Source organism: Phascolarctos cinereus, unplaced genomic scaffold (genome assembly GCF_003287225.1).
Source record: "Phascolarctos cinereus isolate Bilbo 61053 unplaced genomic scaffold, phaCin_HiC Scaffold_3;HRSCAF=262, whole genome shotgun sequence".
In the NCBI taxonomy this organism is placed as follows: domain Eukaryota; kingdom Metazoa; phylum Chordata; class Mammalia; order Diprotodontia; family Phascolarctidae; genus Phascolarctos; species Phascolarctos cinereus.
In genome coordinates, this window is record NW_027555736.1 from 30,112,382 (window position 1) to 30,127,635 (window position 15,254).

General features: G+C 35.9%; 1 protein-coding gene across 5 annotated transcripts in view; it reads right to left on the minus strand.

Annotated features, from left to right (window-relative positions):
* Positions 1 to 15,254, minus strand: part of RUFY2 (RUN and FYVE domain containing 2) — a 62,251-nt gene that overhangs the window by 37,917 nt on the left and 9,080 nt on the right. For all 5 annotated transcript variants that reach the window (XR_013485155.1, XM_078150746.1, XM_078150745.1 and 2 more), the window contains exon 3: positions 13,379 to 13,496. Coding sequence is in view for 4 of the 5 variants with exons in the window: in XM_078150746.1 (XP_078006872.1) it covers positions 13,379 to 13,496 (118 nt within the window). In the remaining variant the exon portion in view is untranslated. The remainder of the gene's footprint in view (positions 1 to 13,378; positions 13,497 to 15,254) is intronic.

The following is a 15,254-nucleotide window of genomic DNA, read 5'->3' on the forward strand; positions in this document are numbered from 1 at the left end:
CTCTCACTCTCCCCTATCAACCTCTGAAAACCCAGAAAATATCACCCAGAAAAAAAACCCTAAACAGCTGAACTAGAAGAAAGACGGGAAGCAGCAGTGCAGCAGCCCAGCAAAGGTCTCCCAGTGCCTCAGCAAAATAAGGAGGCAGCACTAAAAAAGGGCCCAGGCGGACAAGCACCCTGCAGCATTCATCTGAAAGGAGTGAAGAAAACAACCTAAAGCTTCCTAAAGCCTTGCTGATTCCAACCCAACACCAGGTGAGCTCTCAGAACCTCCAATTGTAGGAAAATCCTGAAGCCCAGGTGGTAGAGCAGGCAAACACCAACACCTGGACCTCCGAGTGCCTCAGTGAGGGCAGGGAACGGTGGAAACCAGCTCAGAAAACCACCAGGAGCCTGGCACTCTACCAAAAGGAATCTCCCAGTGCATTAGCAGAAATGAGGAGACAACACTGCAGGGGCCCCAGGCAGATAAACACCCTGCAGCACCCATCTAAAAGGAGCTGAAGAAAGCTAAAGGAAAGGAAAAGCAGGCAACCTAGAATTGCCTGAAAGTTCCAGCCTTGCTGATTCCAGCCCAACATGAGGTAAGCTGCCAGAAACCTACAGCCTCCAATTGCCACATAAGAGGCCCCAGCACACAAAGCCAGTGACCAAGACCTAGGCTCCCAACACAAGAAGCTTGGGTCAGTACCCTCTGTTCCCCAGCAGGAGAGCTCAATCTCTTTAAAGGCCAGGGAATAAGAAACACCATGAGTAAAAAGAAACGTACCATAGATTCATATTATGAGAAGAGTGAAGATCAAGACAGAAATTCTGAAGAGGACAACATTGTCAACAAACCCACATCTGCAACACAAAAGGGAATATGAACTGGTCTGAAGCCCAAAAAGCCTTCTTAGAAGAGCTCAAGAAGGATTTTAATAGTCAAATGAGAGAGGTAGAAGAGTCCTTCAAAAATACAATTGGCCATTGGAAAAAAAATACACTGAAGAAAACAAGTCCCTAAAAAACACAATTGGCCAATTGAAGAAGGAAGTACAAAAACTAACAGAAGAAAACAAACTTAAAAAACTAGAATTGGACAAATGGAAACTAATAACTCTATGAGAGAGAAAGAATCAGTCAAACAGAAACAAAAAAATGAAAAAATAGATGAAAATAAAATACCTCATCAGTAAAACAACCGACCTGGAAAATCGATCAGGAGAGACAATTTAAAAATTATTGGACTACCTGAAAATCATGATGAAAAAAAGAGCCTGGACAGTATCTTTCAGGAAATCATAAAGGAAAACTGCCCGAAGTCCTAGAACCAGAAGGGAAAATAACCATAGAAAGAATCCACCATCACCACCTGAAAGAGATCCCAAATTGACAACACCAAGGAATATAATAGCAAAATTCCAAAATTACCAGATGAAAGAGAAGGTGCTGCAAGCAGCCAGAAAGAAACAATTTAAATATCATGGAACCACAGTCAGGATTACACAGGACCTTGCAGCTTCTACATTAAAAGACCCAGGGCATGGAACATGATATTCCTAAGGCAAAGGAGCTTGGAATGCAGCCAAGGATCAATTACCCAGCAAAAATGAGCATCATTTTTCAAGGGAGGAGATGGATATTCAATGCAATAGGAGACTTCCAAACTTTCCTGATAAAAAGACCAGAGCTCAACAAAAAATTTGATCTTCAAGTACAGGACTCAAGAAGGACTAAAAAGGTAAATGGGACAGAAAGATACAATATGTTGTTAATAAGGGGGGCTGTTTAAACCCTACAAGGGAATATGACACTTGCAACCTTGAGAACTGTATTGTTATTACACCATGTTAAAGGAGTATACATAAAGAGGGTGGATATTAGTTGACTTTGATGTAATGAAAAAAAAAATCTAATCAAGTGGGTTAAATGGATCCAAATAAGTGGATCAATCTGATCTTAGAAAATGTACTGAGAAAGGAGGAGGCAGACAAGGGTAAATTACATTACAGGAAAAGACACAAAATCCTATTACAGCAGAGGGAAAGAAGGGAGGGGGCATTGTTTGAACCTTACTCTCATCAGATTTGGCTCAAGAAGGGCATAACATAATCAGTTAGGTATAGAAATCTAACTTGCCCTATAGGCAGTAGGAGGGAAAAGGGGAAAGAAAAGGGAGGGGGAAAGAAAAGGGAGGGGGAAAGAAGGGAGGGAAGAAGCAGTAAGAGTAAAGGGGAAGAAAAGGGAAAGGGATAATAAAAGGGGAGGGACTGAAGGAGGCGTGGTCAAAAGCAAAACACTAGTGAAGGGGGAAAGGAAAAAGGAGAAAGAAAAGCATAAATGGGGGAAAAGGATGGAGAAAAAGACACAGATAGTAATCATAACTGTGAATGTGAATGGGATGAACTCTCCCATAAAACGGAAATGGATTGCAGAATGGATTAAAAACCATAATCCTACAATATGTTGTTTACAGGAAACACATTTGAAAAAGAGTGACACATACAGGGTAAAGGTAAAAGGCTGGAGCAGAATATTATTATGCTCAGCTGAAGTAAAAAAAGCAGGGGTAGCAATCCTGATCTCAGACAAAGCAAAAGCAAAAATAGATCTAATCAAAAGAGATAAGGAAGGAAGCTACATCCTGCTAAAAGGCACCATAGACAATGAAGTAATATCATTACTAAACATATATGCACCAAATGGTATAGCATCCAAATTCTTAGAGGAGAAGTTCAGGGAGTTATAGGAAGAAATAGACAGCAAAACTATACTAGTGGGGGACCTGAACCTCCCCCTCTCGCACTAGATAAATCTAACCACAAAATAAACAAGAAAGAAGTTAAGGAGGTGAATAGAACATTAGAAAAGTTAGGTATGATAGACCTCTGGAGAAAACTGAATGGGGATAGAAAGGAATATACTTTTTTCTCGCAGTACATGGCACATACACAAAAATTGACCATGTACTAGGGCATAAAAACCTCACAATCCAATGCAGAAAGGCAGAAATATTAAATGCATCCTTTTCAGATCATGATGCAATAAAAATTATATGTAATAAAGGGCCATGGAAAGATAGACTAAAAAATAATTGGAAACTAAATAATCTAATCCTAAAAAATGATTGGGTCAAACAACAAATCATAGAAACAATCAATAATTTCATTCAAGAGAATGACAATAATGAGACAACATACCAAAACTTATGGGATGCAGCAAAGCAGTTCTTAGGGGAAGTTTTATATCTCTAAATGCTTACATAAATAAAATAGAAAAAGAGGAGATTAATGAATTGGGCATACAACTAAAAAAACTAGAAAAAGAACAAATTAAAAATCCTCAACTAAACACCAAATTAGAAATATTGAAAACCAAAGGAAAAATTAATAAAATTGAAATTAAGAAAACTATTGAACTAATAAATAAAACTAAGAGCTGGTTTTATGAAAAAACAATAAAATAGATAAACCTTTGGTTAATTTAATTAAAAAAAAGAAAGAAGAAAACCAAATTACTAGTATCAAGAATGAAAAGGGAAGCTACCACCAAGGAAGAGGAAATTAAAACAATAATTAGGAATTATTTTGCCCAACTATATGCCAACAAATTTGACAATCTTAGTGAAATGGATACATATTTACAAAAATATAAATTGCCCAGATTAACGAAGAGGAAGTAAAATACTTAAATAACCCCATCTCAGAAAAAGAAATTGAACAAGCCATTGATGAACTCCCTAGGAAAAAATCTCCAGGGCCAGATGGATTTACATGCAATTCTATCAAACATTTAAAGAACAATTAATTCCAATACTATATAGACTATTTGGGAAAATAGGTGAAGAAGGAGTCTTACCAAATTCTTTTTATGATACAAATATGGTGTTGATACCTAAACCAGGAAGAGTCAAAAGAGAAAGAAAATTATAGACCAATTTCTCTAATGAATATAGATGCAAAAATTTTAAACAAAATACTAGCAAATAGATTGCAGCAACTTATCACAAGAATAATACACTATGACCAGGTAGGATTTATACCAGGAATGCAGGGTTGGTTCAATATTAGGAAAACTATCAGCATCATTGAGCATATCAACAACAAAACCAACAGAAACCACATGATCATCTCAATAGATGCAGAAAAAGCTTTTGATAAAATACAACACCCATTCCTATTAAAAACACTAGAAAGCATAGGTATAAATGGAGTCTTCCTTAAAATAATAAATAGCATCTATCTAAAACCTTCAGCAAGCATTATATGTAATGGGGACAGGCTAGAAGCATTTCCAATAAGATCGGGGTGAAACAAGGATGTCCATTATCACCACTGTTATTCAATATTGTACTGGAAACTTAGCTTTAGCAATAAGAGAAAAAAAGAAATTGAAGCCATTAGAATAGGCAAAGAAGAAACAAAGCTATCACTCTTTGCAGATGACATGATGATATACTTAGAGAATCCTAGAGAATCAAGTAAAAAACTACTTGAAATAATAAACAACTTTAGCAAAGTTGCAGGCTATAAAATAAACCCACATAAATCATCAGCATTTCTATATATTACCAACAAAGCCCAACAGCAAGAGATAGAAAGAGAAATCCCATTTAAACTTACTGTAGACATTATAAAATATTTAGGAGTCAACCTCCCGAAACAAACCCAGGAACTCTATGAACACAATTACAAAACACTTTCACATAAATAAAATCAGATCTAAATAATTGGAAAAACATCAGTTGCTCATGGGTAGGCCGAGCTAATATAATAAAAATGACGATTCTACCTAAGCTAATTTACTTATTCAGTGCCATACCAATCAAACTACCAAAAAATCATTTTATAGAGTTAGAAAAAATAATAACAAGATTCATTTGGAAGAACAAAAGGTCCAGAATAATGAAAAGAAATGCAGGGGAAGGTGGCCTAGCAATTCCAGATCTTAAATTGTATTATAAAGCAGCAATCATCAAAACTGCTTGGTACTGGCTAAGAAATAGGGAGGTGGATCAGTGGAATAGGTTAAATATGCAAGACACAGTAGTCAATGACTATAGTAATCTATTATTTGATAAACCCAAAGACCCCCGCTTCTGGGACAAGAACCTACTCTTTGAAAAAAACTTCTGGGAAAAATGGAAGAGTATGGCAGAAACTAGGCATAGACCCAAATCTCACACCATATACCAAAATAAAGCCAAAATGGGTTCATGATTTAGATATAAAGGCTGATACCATAAGTAAACTGGGAGAACAAGGAATAGTTTACCTATCAGATCTATGGAGAACAGAAGAATTCATGACCAAACAGGAGATAGAGAACATTACAAAAAGCAAAATAGATAATTTTGATTACATTAAATTGAAAAGTTTTTGCACAAACAAAGCCAATGCAACTAAGATTAGAAGGAAGGTAGAAAATTGGGAAAGAATTTTTACAACCAGTCTCTCTGATAAAGGCCTCATTTCTAAAATATATAGAGAATTAAGACAAATTTATAAGAACACAAGCCATTCCCCAATTGATAAATGGTCAAAGGATATGAACAGACAGTTCTCAGATGAAGAAATTAAAGCCATCTATAGTCATATGAAAAAATGCTCTAAATCATTATTGATTAGAGAAATGCAAATCAAAACAACTCTGAGGTACCACATCACACCTATCAGATTGGCCAACATGACAAAACAGGAAAATGATAAATGTTGGAGAAGATGTGGGAAAATTGGAACACTAATACATTGTTGGTGGAGTTGTGAAATGATCCAACCATTTTGGAGAACAATTTGGAACTATGCCCAAAGGGCTACAAAAATGTGCATACCCTTTGATCCAGCAATAGCACTTCTAGGGCTATATCCCAAAGAGATCAAACAAATGGGAAAAGGACCCACATGTACAAAAATATTCATAGCAGCTCTTTTTGTGGTGGCAAAGAATTGGAAATTGAGAGGATGCCCATCAATTGGGGAATGGCTGAGCAAGTTGTGGTATATGAATGTAATGGAATACTATTGTGCTATAAGAAATGATGAACAGGCTGACTTCAGAAAAACCTGGAAAGACTTATATGGTCTGATGCTGAGTGAAGTGAGCAGAACCAAGAGGACTTTGTACACAATAACAGCCACGTTATGCATGACTAATAAACTTAAACCCTTCTCAGCATTACAAGGATCTAAGACATCTCCAGAGGCCTCAGATGGAAAATGCTGTCCACATCCAAAGAAAGAACTATGGAAGTTGAATCACTATCATTTTTTTTTCTTGGAGTTTTGTTTCATCTTTCTGATGGTTCCTCCTATTGGTTTTAATTTTTACTTACAACTTCACTAATGTGAAAATATGTTTAATAGGAATGTAAATGTATAGCCTATATCAGATTGTGCCATCTTGGGGAGGGTGGTTAGGAGGAAGGGGGAGAAAAATTTTAAACTCAAAAGCATATGGAAGTGATTGTTGATAAATCAAAATACATTAATAAAATTTTTTTAAAAAAGGAAGCCCACTCATTTCCAAGATGAAGAGGGAACTGATTAAAAAATGGGTAAGATTAAAAATCATTTCCCAAATGATAAGTGATCAAAGGATATTAATAAGATGTTTTCAAAGGAAGAAGCCACAAGAATACATGCTCTAAAAAATTTAGGAAAATCAACAAACAAACCTAAAATAAGCACAAAAAGAGAAGATACTAAAAAATTATAAGGGAAATAGATAAATTGGAAACAAAAAGCAATCATGGAAATGATAAGTAAAACTAAAAGCTGGTTCTCTGAAAAGTCTATTAAAATTGATAAACCCTAAGCTAATCTGAAAAAAAAAAAAGAGGGTAGAAAATATCATCTAAAATAGTTTTAAAAAAAGGCAAGGTGAAATCACCACAAAACCAGAAGAAATAAAAAGAATAATTAAAACATATTATGCATAGTTATAAGCTAATGAAACTGAGGATACAAAAGAAATTGTGGAATACCTTCAAAAGTATATAATACCCAAACTACCAGAAGACAGGATAGAGATCTTAAATTACCCTATCTTAGAAAATAAAATAGATCTAGCTGTAAAGGAACTACCAAGAAAAAAAACTCCTAGACCTGACAGACTCATAGGAGAATTATACCAAACTTTTAAACAGTTAGTGTCCATACTTCATAAATTATTCTCAAAAACTGAGAAAGAAAGCACCCTACCAGCATCCTTTTATGAGACAAATATTGACCTAATACCTAAACCAGGGAAAGATAAAAGCTGGAAAGAAAACTATAGGCCAGTATCATAATGAACATTGGTTCAAAAATTTTACACAAAATCCTATCAAATAGATTTCAACAACTTATCCAAGAAATCATTCATTATGACCAAGCTGGAATTCATTCCAGACATGCAAGGACTGTTCAACATTAGGAAAACAATCAATATAATTAATCACATTAAAAATCAAGATATCCAAGACCTCAACAGAGCTCATCTCAATAGATGCAGAAAAAGCCTTTGATGAAGGACAACACTATTTTATGCTAAAAAAAAAAAAACCCAAACTACAAAATACAGGCATGAAGGGGCTTTTTTAAAAAAAATCATAAAAAGCATCTATCTAAAACCAAAAGCAAAGACCCTACGCAAGATGAACTAGAACTTTTTCCAGTACATGTGGAAGACAAGCAAGGATGCCCATTCTCTCCACTATGGCTTGATACAGTTCTGCAAATGTCAGCAATGGTAATAAGACAAGAGAAAGTCAAATTAAGTAATAAAGTAAGTAAAAGACAAGATAAAACTTTGCTGATGACCTGATGGTTTACCTGGAAATGCCCAGAGAATTGGCAAAGCTAGTAATTGAGACAATTAACAGCTCCAGCAAAGCTGCAGGCTACAAAATAAATCCTCAAAACCAACAGCATTTCTATTTAATAATAACAAAACATAAGAAGCAACACAAAAGGAAATCTCATTCCAAATAACCACAAAATGCATAAAATGTCTGGAGATCAACCTTTCGAAGCACACAAAAGATCTGTATAGATTCAAGTACAAAATACTCCCTAAAGAATGAAAGGACCACCTATGTAGCTGGAGGAATATTCAATGCTTGTGGCGAGGGTATGCCAATATAATACAAATGACCAAACTACCAAAATTAATTTAAACTTTTAATGCTACACCAATTGAATCACCAACAGGATACTTTACAAACCTTGATAATAATAAAATTCATTTGGAAAAACAAAAGGGAAATGATGAAAAAAAAGTAAGATGAAAGAGAAATAGCATTCCAGATCTCAAACTACATCATACAGCAGCAGTCATCAAAATCAGCTGATATTGACTAAAATACACAGAGACAGAACAAGGCAACAGACTAGATAAGGGAGATTCAGAAACAATAGATCTCAACAACCTAATATTTAATAGAGTAGAAAATATAAGTTACATAGGGAAAAACTCCCTATCTGGTAAAAACTGATGGAAAAATTGAAAAAGTCTGAAGGAAAATAGGCTTAGATCAATAATTTACAACACAATACATTTCAACATTATACATTACATATTACAACATTCACAATACATTTTAAATGGATACAAGACCTTAATGCTAATATTAATTATTAATATTTATGTTCATTTCAGTCCAGGCCCAACACTCTATCTACTAAGCCACCTCATTGCCCGTTAACAATCACACTATAAAAAAACTATGAGAGACACAGATTATGCACCTCTCATAGCTATGGGTAAGAGATATATTCTTAACCAAATGAGAGAGAGAGGCAGTTACAAAAGATAAAATGCATCCAGAATAAGAAGGCAAGTGATTTTAAACGGGGAAAAAAAAATCTTTGTATCAATTCTCTCTGATGAGCATTTGGTATCAAAGATACATAAGTAATTAATAAATATATAAAAGCCTAATAACTATTCCCCAATAGGTAGTCAAAAGATAGGAACAAACAGTTGTGAAAAGAACTGCAAAATATTCAAACTACATGAAAATATGCTTCAAATCACTAATGAAGGGGGTAGCTAGGTGGCACAGTGGATAGAGTTCCAGCCTTGGAGTCAGGAGCACCTGAGTTCAAATGTGACCTCAGACACATGACACTTACTAGCTGTGTGACTCTGGGCAAGTCACTTAGCCCTGACTGCCTCACCAAAAAAGAAAAAAAGAAAAAAATCACTAATGAAAAGAGAAATGCAAATCAAAACAACTCTGAGGTTTCACCTCACACTACAAACTGGTAAAAATGACAAAAATGTCAACAATCAATGTTGGAAGGGTTATGGGAAATTAACACACTAAAATAGTGTTGGTGGAGCTGTGAAATGGTACAACTATTTTGTAAAGCAATTTGGAATTATGCAAATAAAGTGATTAAAATGTCCATATAATTTCAACCAGAGATTCTATTACTGGGCTTATACCCCAAGGAAGTTATCAGTAAGAAAAAAGTACCCACACACTCCAAGATATTTATAGCAGCACTTTTTGGGATAACTAAGAACTGGAAACAAAGATGCCCATCAATTGAGGAACAGCTAAACAAATTGTGATACATGAATGTAATGTAATGGAATACTACTGTGCTACAAGAAATGCTATGTGTGGGGCAGCTAGGTGGCACAGTGGATAGAGCCCCAGCCCTGGAGTCAGGCGGACCTGAGTTCAAATTTAGCCTCAGACACTTGACACTTACAAGCTGTGTGACTCTGCGCAAGTCACTTAACCCCACTGCCTAGCTCCCCCCAAAAATTTTTTAAAAATGATGCGTGTAGAATAAAGAGAAGCATGAATATATTTATATGAATTGATGCAAAATAAAGTAAGCAAAGCCAAGGTAATAACATACACAATAACTACAACAATGTAAATGGAAAGTACACGCCAAAACATCAAAAGTAAATTTAGCAAAATTATAAAGATCAAATGGGACTCAAAGGAAGAGATGTGAGAACCCCCAACTTATCCCTCTGAGGAGGTGAGAGAGGTCCACAAGAGTTACACAATGCGCATGTTTTTGGACTTTCTCAATTTATCAATCAGTTGTACTGACTTTTCTAAACAAATTCTATTTGTTAAATGCGATGGCTCTTGGGGAGCAGAAAGCAAAGGGATACATGGGGATACTATGGTGATAGAAGACGCAGAAAACATCAATAAAATTTTTCAAGGAATAAATGCTCTAAATCACTAATAATTAAAGAAATTAAAACTATTCTGTGTTTGTACATCACACCAATCAATTTGGCTAAGTTGGTAAGAAAAGGAAAATGACAAATGATGGAAGGGACGTGGGAAAGACAGGTCCATTAATGCACTACTAGTGGAGCTGTTAACTAATCTAAGCCATTTTTGAAAGCATTCTGGAAATATGCCCAAAAAGCTTTTAAAACATGCATGCCTTTTGACCTAGTAATAACTTTACTAGGCCTATACCCCAAAGAGATCAGAGAAAGAGGACTCCTATGAACAAAAATATTTACAGCAGCTCTTTTCATGGTGCCAAAGAACTGGAAACTGAGGGGGTACCCATCAACTGGGGAAGGGCTGAACAAGTTATGGCATATGAATGTGATGGAATACTATCACATTGTAAGCAATGATAGAAGGGTATGGTTTCAGGGAAACCTGGGAAGACTTGTATGAATTGATGCAGAATGAAGCGAGCAAAACCAGAAGAGTAATTTACGTCATAACAACAACATTATAAAGACAAACAACTCTGAAAGACCTGGGAACTCTGATCAACACAATGAACAATCACAATTCCAGAAGACTCTTGATGAAACATACTACTCACCACCAGACAGAGAAGTGACAGTATGTAAATTGAGGTTTATTTTTTGGGGACACGATTAATGGAGGAATTTGCTTGGAGAAGTGGTAAGCATTTACATAAAGGACTTAAATATAATTGGTAGGGGGCCCAGAGTCCAGATTTAATTTCCTAACAGCTATCAGCAATTAAGTCTGTAACTTGTAACTTTAGAGAATTTTTTTTCTTTTTTAACTTTTATTTTGCTTTTTCAGTTAACAAGTATTTTCTCTCCCTCCCATACTTCCTCCTTCGCTGTTGGGAAGAAAAAATAAGAAAACATAACCCTTGAAACAAATACGCAGAGTTCAGCAAAACAGATTTCCATACTGACCGCATCTAAAAATAATGCACCTCTTAGGAGGTGGGCCAACATGGTTCATTCTCTGTCCTCTAGAATTGCATTAGACCCTTCACTGCATGGATTGATCAGAGTTCTGGAGTCTTTTAAAGTTGTTTGTCTTTACATTTATAGCAGAGAGTGGCCTGGAGCCCTGAGAGGTTCAGAATCACCCAGCTATAGTGTATCAGGCAGAACCTGAACTCTAGTCTTCCTGCCTAGAAGCCCTACCTCTGCTGCCTCTCTAGTATTTCTTATAACCACCAATTCAAAAATTATCCTTTTACTTCATTCTCTCCTAAAGGTAATAACTAAAGAGTAAAACTTGTTTTTTTCGCCCATACAATTTACTATGCCAGAGGTACCCTTGTATAATGCATAAAGAACTGGCCTCAGAGCCAGGAAGGCCTGGGTTAGAGACCACTGCTGATACAGATGGGCTGTGTGACTTGGAATAAGGCACCAAACCACATAGGCCTGAGGCAGGAATTTGTTTTGCTTGATTATACATGTTTATAACAGTTTTTTTTTGTTTCTCAATGTATATTTGGGGGGAGTGGGGGAGATATGTAGGTGGAGAAGGCAAATTTTCATTGTTTGGGTAAAAAAGACAAAGAAAATGAAGCCCAGGAATTTAGGTCACTTCTCCAAATATATATAGTAAGTTTACAGGCAAAGGCTCCCTGACTGCCAGCCCAATGATCTTCTCACTCCACTACATTCACCCTTTTTATCTGCACTGCCTCATTCTGCATTCTGAGTCCAACACTTCTTTCTCTGGAGATGGACAGTACGTTTCATCCCATCTATGCGCCTCTAGAGATTGTCATTTTGTTCTTTTAACAATCCTACTATCCCCTTTTTTTGGTTCCCCCCCCCTTTTGCTAATAACTATACCAGCTTCCAAAATAATATCACCACTACCACCTGGGACATTAACTAAAACAATCTCAATTTAAAAAAAAATCAGAATATAAAATTTTGATAAGCTAACTAATAAGGTGGTACTATCTATTTCCTCCACATAACATAAGGAGTTAAATATTAAGACTATCAAAAGCAAAGAAAATTGTTTATCTGATAAAAAAGATTAAGGATAAGAAAGCAGATTCATATATGACAGAATAAGCTAGCGGAAGTTCCCAAATTTATTTGGCCTACTGCCCCCTTTTCAAAAAAAAAAAATTACCCAGCGCCCCCTCGGTTAGATTAGAATAACCCTTATTTTTATTCAATGTCCCCCAATTGTACCCAAGGCTACTACTGTCCCCCTGGATAGTTCCAGCATCCCTCAGGAGGTGGTATCGCTCACTTTGGGAACCTATGAAAGGGGAGCTCTTAAATTTTAATCACATTTCTGAAGAGCCTGAGAGTTTAGCCTTAAATAGCACTTTATATCTGCAAAGTGATTTCATTTCCTATTATTCAGCATCTCGTTTTTATAGATATGGCTCATTTGCCTTTCTTGTGAGGGAGATGGGTCCCAGTTATGATAAATCCCGGAAAAAACCGTACTTAGACAAGTCATTATATGGCATTAAGAATTTGTCTGCGATTAGAACTCAAGTCATCGGAGCTTCAAGCCCTTTGTTTCACCCATTAAAGAATCACAACTAACATGATCACTGAGAAACTGGTAAAAAATGAGTTTGGTTATTTCTGAAAATAAGCTTTTAAATTAACCACCACTCAACTATTTCCCTTTTGTGTTTCTGACTGCGGTACAGTCTAATAATTTATGCCTACAAAACATCCTTGATCACAAATAATCATTAATCAATCTAAGACAAACCAACAAACATTTTTACCACCTGTTACCATAGACTACTATATTCTGTAATAGTCATATTTCTTTACCTGTATCTTTTCTCGTACCTTCTCATTTAATCCTCCCAGCTATTACTCGAGTCTTTATTTTCCATCTACTAGAATATGTATCCTTACATCTTTCTCTAAAAGAAAACCACACATTAATAGGGCATGGTTGTATTTAGGGGAAAACTCCATTTGCTGGAGAAGCCATAAAATTTGAATACTCTCCTCTCCCCGACCAACGCTCCAGCCATCCAATGTATTACTTCCTAACCCACCAAATCAATTCTAGAATCCCACCTGATGTTAATTAGAAAATAGTATTTTCCCTCAAAGGTTAAAGGTTACCCACACATTTTCTTCTTGAGTGTCTTACTCCTGACCATTTATTTGGGTCTTGGAAAAAAAAAAAAAAGACTTACTTAAGGCCAGGTAAATCTCTGACACTAGCTGCTATCTCCTCTGCTTCTGGGTACAGCTTCTCCACCAGCTCCAAGGGCCCCCAGATCGTTTTGTTGTAACTCAGAAAAGATTTTCTTACTAAAAAAGAGAAAATATAGTCTTTCAATTAATACTTCTTTTAGAAAAACAAACTATAGTGCTTTCCTTTCATAGAGTGACATGGTTTTAGGAATATCTGAGGTAGAAATGCTTAAGTGAACTACAAAGGAAATTAGTTATAAGAATACTAAGGGCCTATTTGTAAGCTCTTTAAAGGAAAAGTCTGCCTCATTCTCATCAGTTTCCCCAGTACATAACACAGGACCTAGAAGATAGTAGGCTCTTAATAAAATTTTATTGATTGCTACAATCCTAATTAATACACGCCATATCATACATAAGCCAAATTTCTAAAATCAGATACATTTGTGTAAATAATATAATTTCTCCATTTTCCCAAGACATATGGACCTTTTTCAGACAATTAAGAAAATAGCAAGGGATTCCTCCTTCTCCTTTGATCTTGGCCCCAACAAGAAAGAGCTACTAGATGAAGCAGGTTGAACTCTGTAATCTTTATAAATTAAGTGACAAACAAAACCAGCTAACTTTCACGTGTGAAGAGCTAGTGGTGTTAGTATTATATTTACTTTCTCCCACTTAGAAAAATGAACTCTCTGTGAAATCCCTTCTTTGTAGTAAGTTGGCCTCATGGTGAGAGAATTTGCCTAGCACAGACCCCTACAAACAATCACCAAGGCCTTTAGAAACAGTCCATACTGATAAAACTAATCAGTACAAAGCACTATATGTGGCGGAAACTTTGTTGTTTCATCAAGCTGAAGGTCTAATTGACACCTGGTATGTGTTGGCTACTATCTAAGGCTAGAATGTTTTGTTGGAAAAATTGAAATTTACACACCGCCCCCCCCAAAAAAAACTGAGAGTTCAAAATTCGAGTATTCTGGAAATCATCTGGCAAAGTCCATGCATTTTACTAGGCCTAGGGAACATATACATTATATCATTATTAAGAAAAAAAATCACTGAAAATGTGTTTTTAAAAGCAAATTAAATGAGTGATTTTCTAATGTTGTACAAATAAAAATATATTTTAAAAAATTAATGACTTTATGAACCTATGTTGTGACGGCCAAACTTTGCCACGAAAAGCCCCTCCTGGGATTTTGGGGGTTTTTTGTTATTTAATTACCTTAACAAATCCTTCGGGGCCTTTATGCTTGTTTTCCTTACTTTCATACTCAATAGTCAAAATTTCTCTACCTTCATGTTATTCTCATGCTTTCAATATAAACCAATAATAACAGTGCTCTTCTTCTATTTAAATATTTTCTCCAGACCCTATATTTATCTACACATACTCCGCCTTAGTTTATGATTACATAAACTAGGGAAAATACATATGAATCCAAGACTGCCGGCAAATACTGGTTAAACAGAATATCATATGAAGTATAAATAAGAATTCTTTGTAACAAGTCATTTTCCTCCAATGACTCACTGGGAGATGGAGAGTGACTCTCAACACTCAAAGGCAGTGCCAGCTGAGTACAAACCCTGACAGGGCCAGCCAAGCTATAAAGATTTTTCATACTGGCCTGACAATGGTCTGAATATCTCTGTCTGTTGAATGCCAGAGGAACTCAGTTAGCGGAGGCTAAGCTCTTGAAGGGCCAGAGATGGATGAACTTTTTAGCAACAGGAAGTCTGAAAGAAGTCCTACCAAGACACAGATGGCTACAATGGTGACTTGGTAGAAGAACAGCCCATACCAACAAAACAAGGGATTGCTGAATGCCAAGTTGTATTAATAGACAATGAAATCTATACGGCAAC